The sequence below is a fragment of the Pectinophora gossypiella genome, chromosome 15, assembly GCF_024362695.1.
Source record: "Pectinophora gossypiella chromosome 15, ilPecGoss1.1, whole genome shotgun sequence".
Lineage (NCBI taxonomy): Eukaryota > Metazoa > Arthropoda > Insecta > Lepidoptera > Gelechiidae > Pectinophora > Pectinophora gossypiella.
In genome coordinates, this window is record NC_065418.1 from 14,858,751 (window position 1) to 14,883,323 (window position 24,573).

General features: G+C 39.2%; 1 protein-coding gene across 3 annotated transcripts in view; it reads right to left on the minus strand.

Moving 5' to 3' along the window:
* LOC126373283 (uncharacterized) overlaps positions 1 to 23,935 on the minus strand; it is a 99,865-nt gene extending 75,930 nt beyond the window's left edge. For 2 of the 3 annotated variants that reach the window (XM_050019366.1, XM_050019364.1), the window contains exons 1-3: positions 4,980 to 5,603; positions 4,459 to 4,544; positions 3,396 to 3,474 (exon numbers count right to left, since the gene is read on the minus strand). In XM_050019366.1, coding sequence (XP_049875323.1) covers positions 3,396 to 3,474; positions 4,459 to 4,521 — 142 coding nt within the window. In that variant the 5' untranslated portion in view covers positions 4,522 to 4,544; positions 4,980 to 5,603. Of the gene's footprint in view, positions 1 to 3,395; positions 3,475 to 4,458; positions 4,545 to 4,979; positions 5,604 to 23,882 lie in introns of those variants that run through there. The other variant, XM_050019365.1, reaches the window with a different exon arrangement.
* Positions 23,936 to 24,573: the final 638 nt, after the last annotated feature.

The following is a 24,573-nucleotide window of genomic DNA, read 5'->3' on the forward strand; positions in this document are numbered from 1 at the left end:
CTCACAACCCACACGATACGAATAAGACTTATTAAAAAAAAACATACCTGGGTTTATTTATCTATGCACGTTTTCGAATTATTAGTCTTTGCACGCAGTAAAACTCAATCGACGCGCATTTAAAGCCACAACACCAACGCACACGCATATTGCCAAAAATGGTTCGTAACCGATGCATTCTCGGAAACAAAACGTTACACCCACAATTTTGAATATCCTTGACTTATTGTTGTTATTATGTATTGTTGTTATGGATATTTTACGTAATGGTCACATATGGTCACATTACTAAAATGATGCTGTTAGTGGTTGATAGAATTTGTCTTGTAGAATGAATCATTTTGAACTCTGTAATATTTATAGATAGATAGATAAAATACTTTATTGAGCACAATGGACACAAAAAACGGACAACAAGGAAACAAAAAAACAGAAATGCACAACAGGCGGCCTTATTGCTCATGCAGCAATTTCTTCCAGGCAACCTTTGTGTACAGGAAAATTTTGTACAAGTATAATAATAGCAGGTTAGTTCATTGTAACAAAATAAATAATTAAAAGAACAACCTACATAAAATATGTACATTTAACTACAATTTATATTATATATAAATATATAAAATTAATATATATTATAAATATTGTATATTGTGCGTTTATCATTGGCATCAAGTATTTTTTAAGGGTGTTGGAACCCTAGCTTAGTATAATAACCATGCCATTCGATGAACGAAATTATTATTTTTGTCATAAATAAACCTAAGCTAAATGAGCTCTACAACTTTTTGCCACTACTTGAAGGTCTAGAGAACCTACAAAGAATAAAAAATATTATAAATCCTTCCCTTTTTCTTCAGGTTTACTCTGGGTTATTGTATTCAGCGCTGCAGCGTCTCTGGTTAGTGGTTAGAGCGTTAGGCTCACGATCTGGAGGTCCGGGTTCCGGGGACATTGTCGAAATCATTTTGTGAGTCTGTCTTTTGTTTGGTAAGGACTTTTCAGGTTTGAATCATCTGATTGTCCGAAAAAATAAGATGATTCCGTGCTTTTACTGTATATCACAAAAATCACTTCGTGATCCCTAGTTTGGTTAGGACATCACAGGCTGATCACCTGATTGTCCGGAAGTAAGATAATCCGTGCTTCGGAGGGCACGTTAAGTCGTTGGTCCCGGTTACTACTTACCGATGCATGTTAGTATTCGTTACATGAGCCATGTCAGGGGCCTTTGGCGGTTCAATAGTAACCCTGACAACAGGGTTGATGGGGTTGGTAATCTAACTATAGACCCAGGAAAATACATAGGTAATACAGTCTTCTTCTATCGTGTGAGTTGTGAGGATTACCAATCTCAGCAACCCTGGGGAGGGTTATTAAGCCTCATTCTGTTCTATAGCTCAATTTTAACCCTAAAACAATAACTTTAAACCCTAAACATCGTTTGTAGCATAAAATAAGTTTCACTTAGGTAAGATCAATCGCTATAATTTCGTGAGGATCGCATCATCGCATGCGCAAAGGCACTATGAAGGGCGATCTCACTTATCTGCACGCAACTAAAATTATATCTACCCTGTTTTAAAGTTCTTTTGTTTTAAAATTCTTTGGTCATCTTCTCTTTGTTTGCCTGTGATTGAAAATTACTTAGTGTTTTTAAACTTTAGCTGTGTAATAAAAAGATTGAAACAATACTTCGTAATTATATGCACTGTAAATAAATTACAAGTTCCTAGATCGTATCATTACAAATGTTAAGACAGCGCCATCTGTTACTTAGCTGAAAAATTATAAGTTATGTTTACTAACTACACCATGAGTGCTCGGAAAGTTGTCTATCAAGTTTATTTCGTAAGGTGACGCACGCGCAAACATAGTTTGAGGTTAGATTTCGTCAAAACTTACACTCTAAATTGCTATTACTAAGAACTTACTGTAAAATGATAACGTGGGAGATCCCAAAATACCTCTCCTCCTCGGATCCAGTTTGAAAAATTTCTTGAACAACCAAAATTATAAACAAAAACACTGTACCGGCAACATTCTTCGGACTTTCACTTTTAATCACTCAACTTCATGTAATTTACAACTGACTTCATCTTGTAAATTTTCGAGAAACCATGAATAAAAGAGAGGTTTTAAAAACCGCGCGCGACAGGACGAATTTCATATGATTTTTCTTTGTTAGTCGACCTTATTGAACGAAAGATTTTTATCTGTGTTTGGTTTTCTGAGCACGATTCAGGTGTCTGCCTCTAACGGATCTCTCTATCGACTGACACATATGGCAGTGTGCCTTAGTTTGTTCCACCGAGGCCGTTTTTGGGTCCCAAATGTAGATGTAAACACACCACTGTGCGCTAGCAGGAACACAGCACCACCAGGGCTTCATATGCACGTCTCGCTCACACGTAAGCGAAAACACATGTTAATAATGTTTTGTCCTTTTTTATTACAGACGTTTTTTGTCCGTGCCCGAAATCAGGTAGGACAATTAAGTGGTTTCATTCAAAAGTCTTAAGTTCATAAGTGGCTTGTAATGTCCATGCATACTGGATTGGATTTTCGTTTAAGTGGTAGTATATTACTGTTAATTAAGTACTTCTGTACAGTTTTGTAGAGACCGCTAATGGAATTTCTGTAATTTGTTTAATTATTTTTTTCTCAGTTTTACATTACATAACATAAATGTCTTACTAATGGACAAAATGCCCTCAATGTTGATTGAATATGGACATAGTTTATCCTGTTAGAGTTTTGTGCAGGCGCGTATCTACCCCTCTCACTTTGAGGTCGCAGGTTCGAATCCAGCACAGGCCTACACCAGTGATTGTCGAATTTGTTTTTGAATTCATATTTGGCTCATAAATGATTATCACGTGTTCAGCTGTGAAGGAAAACATCGTGAAGACACCCACTTTCCCGAGAAATGCATTTTTGGAGGTACGTATGTGACCTAACCTGTAATGGGCTAGTTTTCCCTTCGCGGGTTGGAAGGTCAGACAGGCAGTCGCTTCTGTAAAAAACCGGACCTGTCAAATCTTCAAGTTAGGTAAGCGGACCCTGTGAAAAATGGGGTAATGCTAGGGAGATGATGACGAAAAGTTTATAGAAAAAAACTTTTTGGTACAAATTACTTGAACAACACATAATTTTACCGAAAAACTTTGCTGATAGCTAATTCCTAAATCAGCTTTCAAACGAGCCAATATTACCAGTGGTACTTCAAATCTACGTATACAATAGTAGGGTACCTTAGAGACACTTTTATACATACATTTTTTTTAACCAAAAATAGCACTGAACTTCACAAGAACTCACGCGATGTGAAAATAAACATTTATTCAGTGGAAATGAATCAATTATTCATATCATTGTCCGTAATATTGCATACTGACCGATATACGCGGAACCGGTGTGCATGACCGGGAACTGAACCGACGACCCGTCCACCGCGCTGTCTTGCCGACACATTTTCTGAAAAGGAAATTGCAGAAAAATCAAAGTATTTTGTTAAAAAAAATACTACGTAATCAGAGAAAAAGATCTTGAAATAGACAAGTCTAGGTAGAGTCTATAAAATTATGTTATTTTATATTAAAAAAAAAAAATATGTAGAAGTATATTTTTTTTGCTATCTTATACAACTATAAGCAGTGAAAACAATCATAATTAACAATAAAATATTTTTGGTTGTTGGTACAGGAAATACTTCAGCGCCATCTGTGTAATAACTCGGTTACTAGCAAGCACACGCTACTTCAGAATTGCAAGACGAGTATGTGCTGTGGTTATTACAAGAATCTGATCAGAGATGGCGGTATTGGTGTGTTAATTACAGTGTAAAGGAGATGTTGAACAGTCGCTGAAAAGGCAGCAATGAGAGCAGAAACTATAGAGTTCTACTTATAAATATAAAAGTATTTCTTCTATGGGGCTAATGGTCGAAGAGTCTAATCGTACTTTGTGAAAGACGGTCGATACATAAATGTTCTCTTTTACCACTTCGGTATTTATAATCCTTACAATTAATAAAAAAAAAAAAATCTACTTAAGTCACGAGTTCGAGCAACAGCGTATAGTAAACCTCGATGCTATACATGACGAGTTGAAGGTCCGTCCCCCTGCTGCTAACAATTTTCAAAACGGTGTGCTCACGTGCGCAATTTTGGGCACATCTTTGACGCGCAAATCGGTCCGAGGTCATAATCATCATTTATATAACCCTTATAACGTCTTACTTGCTCATCCGTGAAGGAAAACATGATGAGGAAACCCATTCTCGGGAAATGCGTTTCAGAGGCATGTGACCTAATCTGTATTGGGCTGGTTTTCACTTCGCCGTTTGAAAGGTCAGACAGGCAGTTGCTTTTGTAAAAAAACAGACCTGTAAAATCTTCAGTGAGGCAAGCGGACCCTGGGAAAACGGGATAACGCTATGGAGATAGATGGATGACTTACTTGAATTTCACAGGTATCCTTGTTTCTTTGTTCTTGGCTCAGGTTAATGTTTTTAGTTTGCATCTTCTACCAGGACTCTGGCCCACCTGAAACAAACATAATTCACAAATTTATCAAGTCGTACAAACGAATTTATTTATAAGAACACAAAGTTAAAACAATGCTAATTAAAAAGAGCTATTATACTGCAGACGAATTTTTAATGACTTAGGGGACATCTCGTCACAGGCTTAAACTGGGCCCAGGGACGAGTTTGCCCTTTTCTAATTTGATAGTAGGTAACTGGGCCCACTATGATTCAGTTGTTGGGACGATTACACAATTGATTATTTTCTAGGGGTTTTTTGGGCCCTACGTGATGCTGCCTCGAACAATGGGAAATAAGACACAAGTGTAGGTAGTGTAGGGGAAACTATAGTTCAAATGGACACAACAATAATTTCCGTTACACAAAGTACTTAGCACAAGTGATCACACAGTCACTGCTCTGAGCACGTGATAATTCGAATGAATAACTCAACCCGTTTTCCGTCCGTCGGGTTTCTTCTCGTCGCGGGCGAAGCCCGCGACGGGGAGACATCCTCGGGGCTATGCCCCCTCGATGTGGTCGCACTCGCCGCCCGCAAAGACGGGCGTGGCACGGGGTTGGGACACGGCGGGCGAATACGCCCCTCCGTGAGCCCGATGGTGATGCAAGTCCGTGGTGCCGCTAGCGAGGTCGAGCCCACCGGGTGGTTCCCCGTTGGGGGAGGCCCAGTGAGCGCCCGTCAGCTAGCGGTGGTGTCAGTTCCGCTGTGTAGCTGCTCCGTCGCCGGGGCAGCTGGTGTCGAGTCGGCTGGAGGGGGGGAGAGGACTGCTTCCACTGCCACTGGAAGCGTCAACTCATCCCCCGGGGGGTGGCCACGGTCCTAACTACTCGGCGAGGAGTAGTGGATGTGGGCAGCCCCGGTCCAGTCCGGTGTTGGTGCTTCAGTGCCCACCGGTGAGTTGGCCCAGCAGCGATGCCAGGCCTCCCACGATGATGGGCACTGGGTCAGTCCGTGTGCGGATGGCCGCCAGGATGTCGTGGAGCAGCTGGATAGACTGCTCCAACACTTCCAACTTCTCGTTGGCGGGATCTGCGGGTGCCTCCGCTCGGGGCCTCGCCCCTTTTTATCATACGTCGTAAACAACTTTGACGGATGAGAAGGTGGGGATATTTTCTGGCTTGACACCTTGTTATTTTGCGCCAACTATCGATTATCGACGATGTTGCCAACAGTAGGTACATTTGTTAATTAGCAGGGTGTAACAATGTGCGGACAAGGGTAATCAAATATATGTTTTTGTGGAATCTAAATTAGTTTAGTAATACAGAACGATGGGCAAAGATCATCACGCACTGGGTACCACAGGACGGACACCGTAGACATGGTAGACCCCGGAAACGATGGCGCGATGATCTCGACGGTTATCGAAAAGACTGGATAGAGCTCGCACAGAACCGGGATACTTGGAAAGACATGAAGTCATAGCTCAAAACACTGTGTAGGTATAATGTTCTTAAAATTAACTATTAGATGATTCCGTGCTTCGGAGGGCATATTAAGCAAACACCTCCACCGGAGCAGCGCGGTGGAGTATGCTCCATACCCCCATCTGATTGAGGAGAGGTCTGTACCCAGCAGTGGGGCGTATATAAGCTATTTCTGTTTTACGTTTTTTAACTTTTATATAATAAAACAAGTGAAAAAAAATAATTTCCAACTAACAGTATATAAATAACTACTGCATCGGATTTTATTATACGACAATCATTGAACAAGATTAAAACTGGGATCACAAGCTCATGCGACTTAAAGATTTTCCAACTACCTTCAAAAACTCTATCATAACCCCATTTAAATCCACAAGGAATACCCCTTCTTATACCTTAGGGTTTGGATTGAAGTTGGTTTGCTAGTCCAAGGGAGATAAGACGTTACTCTTTGCAGTATCGCCAGGATATTGCTGTTCACTCAACTTAATACAATTTACTAAGATACTCAGTTTAAAAAATAGTTTTCAGCATGAAAATTGCTACTGGCTGCTTTTGAACTTTGAACCTTTTGCACCAGGTGTAAACCTGGGACAGCTTAGTTTAGTTTTAAATTAAATTTCTACTACAGTTTCTACTTCCAATGCCAAGTACATGATAGTTTTCTAAAAAACTGATGACTGTCTTCTTCTATCTTCTATCGTGTGGGTTGTGAGGTGGAGTACCAACCTCATCACCCCTGGCGTCAGGGTTACTATTGAGCCGCCAAAGGCCCCTGACATAGCTCATGCAACCCGGATCAAAGTCTCGGGTTCGAATCCTGATGGGGACATACCACAAAAATTACTTTGTGATCCTTAGTTTGGTTAAGACATTAAAGGCTGATCACCTGGTTTTCCAAAAAGTAAGGTGATCCGTGCTTCGGAAGGCACGTTAAGCCGTTGGTTCCGGTTACTACTTACTGATGTAAGTAAGTAGTTGTTACATGAGTCATGTCAGGGGCCTTTTGCGGCTCAATAATAGCCCTGACACCAGGTGGATTACCAACTTCATCAACACACACGACAGAAGAAGACTCTTGCCTTGAAAATCCCTAGAATCTAACCATTTCACCTTAAGAAATTGGCCAAAGAATAATAATATGAATAGGTTATTGGGTGTGTAAAACCATTTAGAATGAGCTTTATTTATTTATTTATTAGGTTTTCCAACAGACAAAAACACTTTTACACGTAACTTAACCTAATACAAATACTGGACTAGTGCTCGTCCAATTATAGGCAAACACAACATGCTACTTTATTTACGCTACAAAGGACGACAATCTACATAAAATAAAGAAACAATAGAGAAATCACTCTTCTTTAACACGTTCACTGTGTATGAATCACATATATATGAGGCATCACATGACTAATTTAAGAGCCACGCTCGCGGTCTTGTCGGTGTAGCATTCTCCATGCTATTTTTTAGGGAAAAATAGGGCAGTGGTTTCCCTCTTGCCTTTCGCCCCGCAATACTCTGTCTGACGCGAGTGTGATGGCGCCCAAAATAGTCTATTTCAAAGCCGTACTAGGACTCCTGTCCTCCGCCTCTAGTAATGACAGTTACTGCTGCCCTCTGTCAGGTTCCAGGTTACAGTCGCTGTGACGCGCCCCTTCCGGCCTGCATTGCCGTAGCGATGGTTCCCACCTCCGCAACCATTGAGGCACCCCCCCCCCCCCCCCCCCCCGCGGGTGTCCATATATGAGACAATACATTTAAAATTAATACGTGCATGTCCCATATGTGGGGCACTATGGAAATTGGGAGAGAAGAGAGGCTTTCCAGATTGTTTTTTTCTTGCCATATTGTGTCTATGTACATAAATTCCAATGTGTTTATCGAAAAACAACATTTCACGTGAAAGGTCGGTATCTAATTTTCAGTTACGGTCACGAGCATTAATATGTATACACTTTGGTACCATATCACATTAACTTTTTGACAAATTGAACTGTAAGTCTCACTAAATGTCAAATATGTTAGTGCGACAAAGTTCTAAAGTGGGTACATTATATTGCTCATGACTGTACATAGTGAACGTGTTAAACTTGCAGCCATTTTAACATTTACATGATACTACTCAGTGACCCGGTCACACTAAAGCTCCTTCAAAAGCTTTCATTGGCCTCAAAGGGAAACTAGTATGGAGCTTTTAACAATTTTATATTGTCCCCAGGTGTAAGCTTAAAGTTTTAAAGCTCGTAGTAATAGGAGCAGTGTTTAAAGCTGGCTCGAGCCTGAAAAATTCTGATTGAAATTCCGTTTATAACTGTAACCCACGAACGCGAACACGAACGACCTCCGTGGTCCAGTGGTTGAGCATTGGGTTCACGATCTGGAGGTCCCGGGTTCGATTCCCGGTGGGGACATATCACAAAAATTACTTTGTGGTCCCTAGTTTGGTTAGGACATTACTGGCTGATCACCAGATTGCCCAAAAGTAAGATGGTCCGTGCTTCGGAAGGCACGTTAAGCCGTTGGTCCCGTTTACTACTTACTGATGTAAGTAAGTAGTCGTTACATGAGCCATGTCAGGGGCCTTTGGCGGCTCAAAAGTAACCCTGACACCAGGGTTAGTGAGCTTGGTACTCCAACCTCACAACCCACACGATAGAAGAAGAAGACTGTAACCCAGTTGATAGAATGCTTGCCTCTCACTTTAAAGTCTCAGATTCGAATCCAGTTCAGACCTAAGCTAATGATTGTCTTTGTTTTCGAATTCATGTTTAGATCATAAATGATTACTGAACTGAAGTACTGATTATATTTCAAAAAAGATAACCTTTTACAATATCTACAATACGTGGTAAGAATAGGCTATTTTCCAACTAGTCAAATCAGTTACTTTTTACTAAACAACAAAACACGAAATAACTATGGAATTTGGATGAAAAGCAAACATGTGACGTCATAGGAAAACTTGACATTTCGCACTTATTATACAATTTTTCATATTAATCAAAATTCATAGATAAGTTAAATAGAAACAAGACTACGTTATTCGTCACATTTAGATCTGTTTCTATTTAGTACTTAATCAGAATTTCATAATTTATCTTTGACCTAGTAAACTACCCAATTCGAGCTGTCAATGTACGTAAGCTAGTGTTGTGTAGTGATGTATCAGTCGATATTAGGTCGATCGATTATTTTCTATCCAACAGTATATACACGTATATACTGTTGTACGTCTACATACACCCTAATAATAAACCAATGTTAGTCAAATTCAAATTCAAAAATATCTTTATTCAGTAGGTAACATATTTACACTTTGAATCGTCAATTTTTACATAACGAACGTCTCATCCGCCTAAAACTACTACAGCTTCTCACAACCTGTATAGCCGGGGAAAAGAAGCTGCAAGAAAAACCTCGGTACAGGGCCATAGACGTTCAAAAAAATAAAAATAAACATAAAATAATTTATACAATTGAGTAATTTAGCTGCCTAATATCAGTTCTTAGACAGTTAATCCCGTGCATTCATATCTTCTAAATAATCACTAACTTTATAATAACCTTTTTTGTAAAGTTTTTGTTTAACTACTGTCTGAAAACAGTTAAAAGGCAAATACTGAATGTCAATGGGAATCTTATTGTAAAAACGTATACATTGCCCCTTAAGAGATTTAGTGATCTTATGCAATCGACTGACTTGTAAAGCAAGTAAGTAAATAACTCTATAAAACATAGAATAAAAAAGGCCTTAGAAGGTAGACTATTGGATGGGAACCAAAGGCATAAACCAACGGATGTGGTCGCTGCGGCTTGCTGACTGAGACCGAAACTGCCATCGCATCGATCCCTGGATGGCCAGTAAAAGGAGTGGGTGTACATCCGGAATTACACCAACAATGTGACAAGGGCATGATGGCACGTATCGATAAATTAAATTAAAATAAGTACGCGGGTTAATGAGTCTCGTAAATATATTTATTTGTAATATTAAATCCAATCAAAAACATAAATGTGAAATGATAGCCAAGTTCAATATTATGATAAATGCCTTGGTTGTTGACTTTAACGACAAAAGAAGTGAGATCTAAATGGGTGCCAAGTTCAATGGTCAGTCCTGAATTTATTTATAAGTAACAGTATAACATATAATATCTTCTTATAACATAAGATAATGTATTGTAGCCTAAGGTCGGTCTTGGCTAGTTTTTATAAACCTACCAACGAACTCTCTCACCATCTATCACATTGGTCTTACAGAAAGCTCGGTGATGTGTAAGAACTTAGTTCATCTTGCGATGGATGTAATTCTTTCAACCCCAATTGGGATACAATTAAAACACATAATAACGGGTTCTTACCGCGTTTAAATCAGGGATATGAGACTCCCGATATTTCGACACTGTTGCAAACTATGATCACGGGACTGATCATGGCACTTGCAACAGTGTCGAAATATCGGGAGTCTCATATCCCTGATTTAAATTGGGATATAGTCATGAGCGTATGTTATGTACCTGGGACTGACTGCTTATCATTCCCACAATAAGTAAACCAGCCTAATGCGATATCACATCATCAGCCGTACGACGCCCACTGCTGGGCATAGGCCTCCCCCAAGGATCTCCACGACGATCGCTCCTGCGCTGCCCGCATCCAGCGGCTTCCAGCGACCTTCACCAGATCGTCGGTCCACCTTGTAGCGGGCCTACCCACTGAGCGTCGTCCGACACGTGGTCGCCACTCCAGAACCCTTCCGCCCCAGCGGCCATCGGTTCTCCTCGCTATGTGTCCTGCCCACTGCCACTTTAACTTTGCAATTCTCCGATTGGTTCTCCTGCGGATCTCCTCATTTCTGATTCGATCGAGCAGGGAAATACCGAGCAAAGCTCTCTCCATTGCCCGCTGAGCGACACCTAGCCTCCTCACGAGACCCATAGTAAGCGGCCACGTCTCACTGCCGTAGATCATCACTTGCAACACGCACTGGTCAAAGACTTTCGTATATATATTTATGCGATATATTCTTCATTTGCTCCCAGTCCAGCACATAAATATCACTACATCCATTTTGTTCTCAGAAAATATCTCCCCATACCAAACTAATTCCACCGGACAAGTCGTTGAAACCACTTCTTGCTAGCCATCGTAACTAACTGCAATCGTGTGCCGTCGAGATAGTTAACTAGTGTTAATTTACACGGGAATCGAACTGTGATCCGTCACGATCACTACCTTATACAGAAGGATAAACGAGCCGACCAGCGACAGGTGACAAGGCCAGGAGATCCGCGGGGAGAGTGGCTGAATGATGAAGGCAGCGATTTTTTAAACCATCCGCGCCTACGACTAAAGTGATGAACTGTTGTCTCACTCAAGAAAAGTTTAAAAATATACGATTCCATGTAAATAAGAGAAATTATGTCATCACTAATTTAAGGGCCAGGCTCTTGTCGGTGTAGATTTTCCATGCTACAGGGAAAAATAGGGCAGTGGTTTTCCTCTTGCCTTCCACCCCGCAGTACGTACTCTGTCTGAAGCGAGTGGGATGGCGCCCAGAGTAGTCTATTACCAAGCCGTACTAGAACTACGAATAATAGTACTGACAGTTACTGCTGCCCTCTGTCAGGTCAAGAGAGATATGTAAATAAATACACTATAATTTTATTATTATATTATAATAATAATACTCAGTTCAGTCAGGACTGTATGACAATGAGTGATTGGAGAACTACTATAGGGCTCTAAAGTTTTATTTATTTTATTTACTTTACTTATTTATTTAATATTTGGAAGATCAACAGTGTGGCGGACCCAACTAGTTGGCCAGCTAGTTCCTCCTACACGCAACAGATGGCGCCACATTCAATAATGCATTGCATTGCATAATGCTGTTTTGAAGCAGTCGTGAAACGCGATATCGAAGTTTACACAGCAAGACGCATATATACAACTTCCAACATAACACCGTTCGATCGTCGATCCCTAGTCACGCTACCAACATGTGGCTAGGGGGGTACTATGCTCTGTTCGGTACCCCGAAACCATTCTTTGGCGGCAGCACACCCTCGCCGCCAAAACAGCATTCACTTAAAGACTAATAATTTAAACTAGTAACACAAAGCCAATTATAGATCCCCACAAATAGCAACATAGAAGTAATAGGTGAGAAAGAAAAGTAAAAATATAAAGAGAAAGAAACACACGTATCGCTTAAAGTTCTGCAACAATCATCTACTACTAATGTTGTGGCCAATGACGAAATTATGGCATTGACTCTCGCTACGGCGAGTGTCTTTACGGAGAGTAGTCTTATTTCCCTCTACGTCGAGCGAGTTTTGATGTTAAAGTACAGGGGGGTTAAAATGGCCACATCGAAGCAATTCATCTAAGAAACTAATGTTGCAATTTGACGTTTGCGCATATAAAAGTAAGTGCGCAATGCAAACACATGTCAAATAGCAATATTGCTTTCTTAGATGAATTGCTTCGATGTGGCCGTTTTAAGCCCCCAGTTATGGTAAAAACTGTTTTGCGGTTTTTTTTTTGCTGTTTTGAAAGTAGGCCCCAGTACAACCTGCCATCCGAAAAGATGCGTATAACAAAATAATAAAGATTCCAATAATATTATAAAATGAAAGTGAACCAAACATAAAAAAGAAAAAATATTGTATATGTAGCGTGATTAAAATTGTGTTTTGAACTGTACAAGCTAATGACAGACGCGACGTGAAGCCACTCGGCGTAAGGAGACTCGCCGTTTGAGGAGTCGCCGAGTCGAGAGTCGCATGTCAATGCCATAATTCATTAGATAGGGCCCCAGTCGAGTAGCATAATTCTCGCCGGTTTCCTAGCCCTATCAATAAACTAGTCTACTAGTTTCTACTAATGATGGAAACTGCAAAGGTCGGGTCGTGTCGGGGTGTTTCGCTTTCTATATGCCGCCTCTCTATCAATAACTTACGCCAATTGGATAGGTATTGAAATTGCGAAGAGATTTGCTATGACATTTTAATTACTGTGGCAAGACGCATTTATGATATTCAAGCGATTCATGAATGAATACCGTTAAGATCGAGGTGGGGAAGACCGTCTGTATATAGACTTTTAAATATAACCAAGTAAATAATTTATCATATCTAATCGCATGCTCTACATATTTAATATCGTTTTCAATATAATAATATTATACAGGGTGTTAGTGACATCATAACGAATATTGAGGGGGATGACTCAGACCATAATTCTGAGTTAATATCAAGTGGAATTTTCTGTCGCAAAATTCATATTTTTTTTTAGTTTTTTTTATTATTTTCAATTCTATACCTAATACTTTTGCGATCGAAAATTCCACTTGATATTGACTCAGAATCATGGCCTGAATCATCCCTAAAAGTTTTCGTTACGATGTCACTAACACCCTGTATATTTTTAATAATATAGGCTCTCGTTTGACCACAATCTTTTTGTCTTGACTTATTGTAGATTTGCCGCAGGTGGCATTAAGTACTTGACCGGACAAATGGGGAGCGTTATCGATGTGTATCACAAAAAAATAAAAAAATAAAAATATTTTATTTGCATTAACAATAGTGTACATTTAGAACTAGTAGCTGGAGTTTCCTATTAAGCATAGTAATGCCTGTGCCAGGAAACTCCGCTCCTTCATAGCAGAGGTTATACACATAAAATAAACAAAAAGACACTAAGTAGGTATAACAAATAATTGTTATTGTTAGTAGAGAGAGAGCATGCATGTGCGTCTGAGTGTGCTAGCCCTACGACATTGTCTTGGGATCAGAGGTTGCTACCCACTGTTCTGTTCAAATATATGTGTAGTGTGTGTGGTGTGTGTAAGCAAACAAAATATAATCACAAGTATAGCAAACTAAACTACTTAACGAGTTTGTACTAGAAAGTCCGTGAGAATCTATCTATATGGGAATTGTTACTTTACCATGTTTAGATCACATGCTACGATTGTTAGCACGAGAAAACTTTGTACGAAGGTAAATTACGCGCCTATACATTGTTGGAGGTTATTCTCACCTTGAAAGGCGAGGAAAGCCAATTTGTGTAGACTGCACAGACCACAACATAACACAACATAGCAACACGCCTGAATCCCCGAAGCGGAAGGCAGAAGGGTATCAAAACTCAAAAATATATTTATTCCCTAGATAACATAGACACTTTCATCATCATCACTAATTTAAGAGCCATGCTCTTGTCGATGTAGCATTCTCCGTGCTACTTTTCTAGGGAAAAATAGTGGTTTCGCCCCGCAGTACTCTGTCTGACGCGAGTGGGATGGCGCCCAGAGTATACCATTGCAAAGCCGTACTAGGACTCCTGTCCTCTGCCTCTGAATAGTATACAGAGACACAGTACGGTAGTAGTAGACAATTTGATACGTCAATTTTTATTTAAATATTTTTTTACATTGTTGTAAGTTTACGCTGTTATTATCATAATTAAAGCACATAGAAAATATAGAAAAATATAGAAATATAGAAATTATAGATCTACCTACTCCACTCCAATCTCATCAGTCATCCCGTGATCATGGCACTTGCAACAGTGTCGAAATATCGGGAGTCTCATATCTCCATTTAAACGCGGTAAGAACCCGTTACTATGTGCTTTAAATATTTTTTTGATGTGGAACGCCTCATCGATCAAAAACTACTGCAGTTTCTCACAAAGTGCATACTGCATAGCCAAAGAAAAGAACTAGAGGACAGTGTCACACTATGAAACGTGTCTTCACCGCGAATCGAACCCGTAATCGCTCAGCCGCTGGACCGTAAAGGTCGTTATGATAATAAATTAGACCAAATGTGATAGGATTCACGGTATTTAATCATGTCGATAAACTTTGTGACGACTAATCTATATGAACGGTTCCTCCTATTTCATAATTATATTATACACAAAGGAAGTAAACGTTAATTAGTAGGCAGGTATCACAGACCATAGAAAGAAGAGCGATATGCCTTCAGAACTAAATTACAAGAGTCCGCATGTCGCCTGATAACTCACGTCGGCGTGTGAAGCGGCCGCAACGAGACAATTATATCTGGCTGGATCGCTACGTCGATTTACCCGATGTTCGTTGCGTAGTAACACAAGCGCTAGTTGTAGTTGTGCGATACCTAAGAATCAATGAACGACATGGAAAGGTGGAATATCGATTATTATAACGATCGAATGAGTCGTAGGATGTTACATGTCATTGTTTTTCATTTTTATTTTTTGTCTTTTTTGTGTATTGTTTGTTTTTTGTGACGTGTAATTTGAATAATGACATTGGCCCCGATTCCTGGAGACACCGCCTAATTTTATTTTAAGTTATATCCGTCATTTTCATATCCGTCGAAAAGGAAAGGGACGGATGATTCACAGCTCTTAATTTTAGGAAGAATGAGTAAATGAATGTGTCGGGTTATTGACTGATGTAAAATTTTTAGACGGTTGGTTTAGATTTGTGCTTAAAATTGACGTGTGTTCCATAAATTTTATGCTTGTCGATTACCCGTCCCTTTCCTTTTCGGCGGATAAGAAAATGACAGATATAACTTAAAATAAAATTAGATGGTATTTACAGGAATTAGCACCATTGTAAATCATTTTATTAAATTATCAATTTTATTTTATTTTACTATTTGCATGTTATGATTCAAATAACTAAAAATGTAGACCAAATGTTAAATGCTGACCATCTGCAAACTGTAATACCATTCTTATTTCGAATAAATGATTATGAATTAAGGTTTTTAATATGAACGTTGCCTCATAATATGATCGTTTTGTGCATATTTCGTTCCTTCCAGCTCTGTGGTAGGTAAGGCCTTGTAATGAAAGATTAATTAAATATATCTAATTATCCTTCAACGTTTCATCAGGATAAGGCATCGTTTCCGAGAATCCTTATGATATTCGTTATTAATTTATTAATAAAGTAATTATTAAATACAATATATACATAGTCACTATGGTCCTGTGGTACACCGACTAGGTTCGCAATCGGGAAGCGTCAGTTCGAGCTCCGGTACTGGACTTGCACCAATGAGTTATTAATTTTACTTTAAATGCAGTTTTTACTAACACAGTTTGCTCCACCATTATTCAAGTTCAAATAATTTATTAAAAAATTTAGAAATTCCATAGTCGTTAGCAATATAACTTTTACTATGTTATGTTATAGACGACACTGCATCGCTGCAACCCGACACCAGGGTTGATGGGCTTGGTAATCCACCTCACAACCCACACGATAGAAGAATAAGAAGTTCCCGTTGGGCGAACTGGGGACTGTCTTTGAGTGCACCCCCGTAGTGTATACAGGGATAATCACTGGTTGGTGTCGCACTACTATTACATAGAAAAGAATCGATCGACTTGATATCGACTGATACTGATACCTACATCACTATGCTGATGAACCTCGCAACACTAGCTTACGTACTTTGACATTGTTACCGCTAATTGTTACCGCGCGTTGAGGCTATTGGCCCCGATTCCTGCAAACACCGCCTAATTTTATTTTAAGTTATATCCGTCATTTTCATATCCGTCGAAAAGGAAAGGGACGGATGATTCACAGCTCTTAATTTTAGGAAGAATGATTGACTGACGTAAAATTTTTAGACGGTTGGTTTAGATTTGTGCTTAAAATTGACGTGTGTTCCATAAATTTTATGCTTGTCAATTACCCGTCCCTTTCCTTTTCGGCGGATAAGAAAATGACAGATATAACTTAAAATAAAATTAGATGGTATTTACAGGAATAAGCACCATTGTAAAATTATCTTATTGAAATACAATCAGTAATTGTACTGAATTGGTCATTCTGTTTAATACTTTCACGGACACAGAACCCGGGTCGTCGACTTTTCATTCATAATAACTTCTAAAAAAAAGAAAGAAAGATTTTAAAAGATCTTTTATTCTTTACTCGGAATAAAAACGTTGCCTGTAGACGTTCTGTCCTTAAAAGTGTTAATGAATCAATGAATTATTTTTATTTCAGATCCAAATCCATATTTGTTAGTAACAATGTGAACTTAAACAATACTACATTATTAATACTACATTTAGATTAAATTGTCTTAAGGGGTCTCTACGTGTTGGCTTCGGCCCCACCAAGCGTTCCAAAAAAAATAAAATAAAAGTAAAAATACAATAATCCAAAACGAAATTCGACTTAAAATATTCTTCAGCCTATTACGATAAGACGCGTAAAAAATACGTAAAACGCTCAAAATTCGAGACGCACGCACCGAAAGCAACGGGCGACGCTTCATCCAAATTGTAGTGGAAAACAAAACGATCGTTACACGCCGCTACTAATATAATAGCCCGAGGGCATCGTCGATACTACCTCTAGACTCCTATAAACGGACGAACGATTTCTGTCAACACATCTGACAAATAACCATTACATTACATTTTTGAATAATTATGTACCCCAGCAATGAGAAAATAGGTAATTATCACGTTAAAAGTGAACAACGCCATCTATCATGTGTTTGGGGAACGTCGATTGGAAAGTGCCTCATTCTGTCAACTAGCTGAGGCTTTTGGCACGCTAAGGTAAGGGGGGATGCCTGGCCTAGGTCAGACATAAGAAGCCACTCGATAACGTTCATGATCTTTTTAGTGACGTATTTATTTTCTGATATTGGCTGAGACAGTTCCGCTTCCCTCACCTCCCCCCTTACCTAAGCGTGCCAAAAGCCTCAGCTAGTTGTCAGAATGAGGCACTTTCCAATCGACGTTCCCCAAACACACGATAGATGGCGTTGTTCACTTTTAACGTGACAGTATTTTAACATTGCTGGGGTACATAATTATTCAAAAATGTAATGTAATGGCATAAGCATATTATAAAAACTGATTGTAGCTTGATATTTGGATCACATTATGTATAGAATTATGTTGCTACCTATATTACTTCTCTTTATTTTGATCACAATAATGATGGGTGGAAGTTATAACTGTACCTTGTTGTAATAAAAAGGGTCATCATTTATACCCAAAAACAAAGATTTAAGATGCATATTATGTCTGTTATCCATGAAATTAGAAGACACTGGGATGGTCTCTACTTTGAAAAAAAGATAGAAAATATTTATTATAACAGACGCCATACACAATAACCATACAAAAACATCAAAATTAAAACTCATAAATAATTACATTTAAAAAAGATACTGGCCGGAATGATCATATATGGTGACAGTGGATCCTCAATAAATGGACCACACTCAGCATTAACCGCGGCGTGAGTCACCACCCTGGTAAACTGCGGGTCCAGGCGAAGGAGGAGTGAGCATTGGAGGACCGATGCGTTCGCGTATAACATAACATAACAAATACTTTATTGCACAAACAGGAAAAAAACAAAATACAAAACAAAAGAGAAATAGAAGCGAAAAATAAATAAAAAATAGAAAAAAAAAGAAATAGAGAAGAAAAAAAAAAGAAAAAAAATAAAGCGAAAAAAAGAGAAAAGAAAAAAAAATAAAAAAGAAAAGAAAAAAAGAGAAAGAAAAAAAATAAAAATAGAAACAAAAATAATAAAAAAAAAGAAATAGAGCGTATCGTCTTTGTCTTCCGTCTCTTTTCTGTCCGTCATCTGACTTAGGCGTCTCAAAATAAAAAAAAATATTATACCCCCCGCTGTAAAACGAATCTTGGTCTTCAAGCCCCGATAATCAGAACTTTTAAATCTTAATAGTAAATACATAATAACTTTTTATCCTTAAAAGTGATTAATCATGATTATAACTCATTGGTGAATAGAAGCCAGTCTAAGATGATCAAAATACAATCACATTTTACTTCCTTAAAAGTTATGAGGTCCAAAACTACGTATATGAAGGTACCAGTTAGTACCAACTTTTGGTTATAAATAAACTCTATAAATATGCGCAGTTTGTTCTCACTGCATAGGTAACCAGCCATCCTGATGCTAGAATGGCGCGTCACCTAAAAAAGTAGATTATTTTCTTTAAATCAAGGGTACCAACTGTTTAACGAACGGTACCAACTGGTAGCAACTGAGTACTAACTTTTAATAATTATTTCCATGTAAAATAAGGATAGTGACCGGCCATCCTGACGGTCACAGATAAATAGGCGTCTATTTGGTTGTATCGTCGATGCTGCACGGCCTGCTACTAACATAATAGCCTCGGGGCCAATTACCAGCCGTTTCATTCACAAAACTGCCTGAGCCACGCCACGGGCTAAGATTAGTAGCGTTAGTAAGTTGTTGTTATGAACCTTTCACATTGAGTCTGATCCTTAATTCCAATTCTGCGGAAAAAAACTTAAATTACCTAAAAAAAACTTATATAGTATGGGCGTCAGACGTTACACACACAGATGCGCGTGTACGATAACGTCAATGTGTGGTGTCTGTGTAAAACAGTGTTTTGTATGGAGTATTCAGGATGTGCCAACTGGGCACCCTCAGGGCTGTTGTCTTAAATTTTGTACCGGGTGAGAGCCTTCAGCGCTCCGCATTTGTCCGGCCAAGTAGTTAATGCCATCTGCGGCAAATCTACAATAAGTCACGCCAAAACAAAAAACAGGGTATGCCCGTAGTTCCAATTATTTCTTACGGTACCTAATTTTATTGTGAAAGTAAGTTATTATGATAGTATATACACTGAATTAATTGTAAATACATACATACATATATAGGCCCAGGTACTTAGGCAGGCATATGCACTTAGGCCTATTCCCCACCGGGGTAAGTAGAGACTATAGAATTCCATTTGCTTCGATCCTGACACACTTCTCTTGCTTCCTCCACATTCATCAATCGTTTCATACATGCACGCCGGTTCAGAGCAGATCGTACTGAGCATGTGGGAGAATAATGCATAAATATAAATAAAGTACTCGTTTCTAGCAAATAAATATATTTTATTCTTTTCTATTCTACTTTCAAAACATGATATTGAATTTTTGACAATAATTTTTTTTTTATTTCATTTTTTTTACTACATAACTTTGCTCGATTTGGTGGGAGCACTACCGTACCCTCACATATCATACATTTCTCCAATCCAACTGCAATGCCCAGGCCTTTACGTCTGTAGTAACTTATCTAAATTGATCAGAACATCAAAAAGCGGTAAACCTAAATCCATATTATGCTTAATTGTGAAGAGCCCTTAACCCTTTCGGGGTCGGATCTGGATGGCCATTAATTTTACATGGCTATGAGATAATTGCGCTTCACTCTCCACGCACCACGCACCTCGCTCCACGATACCACAATTAAGAGCATTTAACCTGTTTCAAAAGATTTTAGCCTATTTTGAGCGTTTTGGTTCGGTACGTGACAACCTGACAGAGGGCAGCAGTAACTGTCAGTACTATTCAGAGGCAGAGGACAGGAGTCCTAGTATGGCTTTGTAATAGACTACTCTGGGCGCCATCCCACTCGCGTCAGACAGAGTACTGCGGGGCGGAAGGCAAGAGGGAAACCACTGCCCTATTTTTCCCTAAAAAGTAGCATGGAGAGTATTCGGAAAATGCTACACCGACAAGAGCGTGGCTCTTAAATTGATGATGATGATGGTTCGGTACGTAATGGTTCGCGTTCAGTGCAATAATGCATTCAGGGTGCTTTTGGGGTTGCCGCGGCGTTGTAGCGCGTCTGGGATGTTCGCGGAAGCATGCGTTGATGGGTTCGCCGCGATCATTCGAAAGAGATGCGCTTCCATGATGGCGCGCTTGCGCTCCTCCTTCAATGGCATCCTCAATTTGTTTACAGACCGGTGGGACTCTCCCCTCGTACGGAGGTGGGTAAGTGTTCAGACACACCTATCCATATAGTTACTCTAGTTTTTATTGTAAATTTAATTTGTAGTGTAAATTTAATTATTATTTAATACTAATCTTCGGCTAAGTATTCTACTACTAACAATTTATGGATGTACGTCTGAATTAAAATATTTGAATTTGAATGGGTTCATTTTTCCTCATTTTAGTTAAGGGTTTGTAGCAAAGTACAAACTCTGCTCATACTGGCCTTAAACTTTCCTTCTGACCGTCAATCATTATAAATTTCGAAATTCTCATTTCATTCCGCAATTCCTTTCATTTTACGCTTTGCATCCCCAACCTCTGTCAATTTTCCTTCACCACTGAGCTCGTGTAAATAATTTATGAACCAAACATGTATTCGAAAATAAATTCGACAATCATTGGTTTAAGCCTGTGCTGGATTCGAACTTGCGGCCTCAAAGTGAGAGGCAAGCGTTCTACCAACTGAGCTACCACGGCTCTCCTATGCGGTCTCTCTGGTTTTAGTTAAGGTTTAGGGAAGGAAAAGGAAATGACCGATGATACCAGAGCCTATTTGGAATATTAATATGATTGGAAATGCCTACCGTCGCCGTCGTCTGGATTTCAAACTCTCATCCGCCTAAAACTAGCAGGTACTCACAACCTGTATAGCCGGGGGAAAGAAGCTGCAAGGAAAACCTCGGCACAGGGCCCTAGACATTCTTTTAAAAAAAAAAAACTGTTTTACAGTTTAGTAATTTGGCTGCCTAAATTAGTTTCCAGATAGCTAATCCCATGCATTCGTATCTTCTAGATAATCACTATTCTTACAATAACATATTTTACAAAGTTTCTGTTTAATTACTGCCTTAAAACCGTGCCAAGGTAAATTCTGAATGTCAATAAGAATCTTATTGTAAAAACGAATACATTGCCCCTAGTGAGTTTTATGCAGTTGACTGACGTGTAAAGCAAATTTATACATGTAAGTATAGTAATCTGGGAGTATTCAAGGCTAGAGTGCATAAGCGCTTCCTAGGTAAGCGTGATCCACCCTAGAGCACATCCCACTTATCAAGTGGGATTGTGGTAAAACGCGCGCCTATGTTATTATTAAAAAAAAAACCATACCTACTCGTACTCAATCAGCTGTGGTAGATACGCTGATCAAATACATTTATGTTCCATTTACTGTTATATTACACATTACACGATCGCTGTGTAAGTGAAAATTAGATATAGACCTCTCACGTGAAACGTTATTTTTCGATAAACCAATTTATGTACATAGTACACACTATAGCAAGAAAAAAAAAACAATCTGAAAAGCCTCCCGTTGGATTTTTCCATTTTCCCTAGTGCCCCACATATGGGACATGCACGTATGAGTTGTAAATTTATTGCCCCTTATGTGGTTCATGCACAGTGAACTTGTTAATTTAAGAAAAATATTGTACTGAATATTTTGTCTAAAAAAATATTATTATTTATCATCATAATCAGCCTATATACGTCCCACTGCGCACAGGCCGCCTCTCAATCAACTGGAGGGAGTATGGAGCATACTCCACCACGCTGCTCTACTGCGGGTTGGCGTTATTATATTATAATCATATCATCATATCATCATCAGCCGTACGATATTAATATTATATTATATTATAATTAAATTACCAACCTCAAAACAATTCCTAATTTAATCAATCCAATATGGCTGCAAATTGTCATGTAACTCACGGAGCCCACCTCAGTGGTATTCGAAGTATGATATTTACATGTAACTAAGCAAAAACAAGGACCTTACAGCACTACCCAGACATTAAACCTGTACTTAGATCCCACAAGTAATTAGCGACTAGGTAACTACATTGAATATCACTGTCGGTTGAAAATAAACCAAAACTGATGTGGTTTTCACCCGGGCGCGCTCGGGGTAATCGCTATACCACCACGCCCTAATAACATAGATATACTTGGGAAGAATTAAAAATTACAACTCATTTTGCTCGTAATAAGCAGCTAAGAGACCACTGGGCGAATCTGTAGCATAGAATCCACATTCTTTAAAGACCTTACTATTTTTAAAAGGTTTTATTTTAGCGTCTTCTCTCGTATGGGAGTACCAAACTAATCAACCCAGGTGACATGGCTCATGTAACGACTACATGCTTACATGAGTAAGTAGTAACCGGGACCAACGGCTTAAAGTGTCTCCCGAAGCGCGGACCATCATGCTTTCGGACAATCAGATGATCAGCCTGTAGTGTCCTAATCAAACTAGGGATTACAAAGTGATTTTTGTGACTCGGGTCCTCCGGATCGTGAGCCCATCGCTCAACCACTAGACAACAGAGGCCGTTAAAAGGTTTTATTTACCTTGATTCCGTACATTTGTTTGTATGCTTCGAATGTGCACAATAACTTATATAACAGACCTACTGTTCGCTCGCGACTTCGTCAGCCAAAAGACAAGATTCGACTTTATGAGTTCGAATTCATGTTTGATCATAGATAATTGACATAGCTAGCGAGAAGTGTATACTATACACCTTTGCCTACCCCTTAGGAGATACAAGCGTGATGCACCGGCCTCCGTGGTCCAGTGGTTGAGCGTTGGACTCACGATCCGGAGGCCCCGGGTTCGAATCCCAGTGGCGACATATCACAAAAATCACTTTGTGATCCCTAGTTCAGTTAGGACATTACATGCTGATCACTTGATTGTCCGAAAGGGAGATGATCCGTGCTTCGGAAGGCACGTTCAGCCGTTGGTCCCGGTTACTACTTACTGATGTATTTAGTCGTTACATGAGCCATGTCAGGGGCCTTTGGCGGCTAAGTAATAACCCTGACACCAGGGTTGATGAGGTTGGTAATTCACCTCACAACCCACACGATAAGAAGAAGAAGAGCGATGCTATGTTAGTATCAATATCAAAATTTCCAGATTTGTCTCAACTAAAAAACAATATACTATCCAACACACGCACACTTACAAAGACACACATACGTATGCATCCTTACAAGTGTTCAGGAACAGGTCCCACCCCCCAATCCAATCCAAAGAAAAAAAAACGTTCCATAGACAAAAACTCACCGAAACTAAAGCAGCGGAAACGTAAATCACACACATACACACACGCACACACGCGCGCGTGCGCGTTTAGTTTAGTTCACTGTGAGGGCAAGTGTTATACTTGCCTGGCAAGTAGGAACTTCAATACAATACAATACAATAACTCTTTATTCCACAGAAAACACTAGGAAAATAGGCGGACTTTAATTATTGTCATTCCTCTAGGAACAAACATTTGGGTAAAAATCTTTTAAAATATGACATTTATAATTATAATTATTTTATTGTTACACTACCGTTGTCTGGGTGAAATTTCTCTTAACAATCAGCCCGTCACTTGGCATTTAATTAAATGTGTAAACAGAAGCACAACTTTGTATAATTTGTCACTAATTTTATTGACCATTTACATAGAAATAGGTCGATCAGTTCAATATATTTAAATTTACCCTTTCGTTATCACTGTTTTTTTTGTAAGTATGTTATTTTAAATATGGCATATTATATCTCTGCTTTAATTCAAATAGATACAAAAACACCTATTTTACTTAACAGTCAACTAATTTTAACCAACTAAATATCGTAAAGCGCACTCGAAACGACGCGCAAAGCTCCGCGCGCTCATCAGATTTCAACTCACGCGCAAGCTCGCGCACTTCGCGGAAAGCGTCCGAGGCGCATGCGCGCACAGTATGAACTGTAAGCCCGGGCC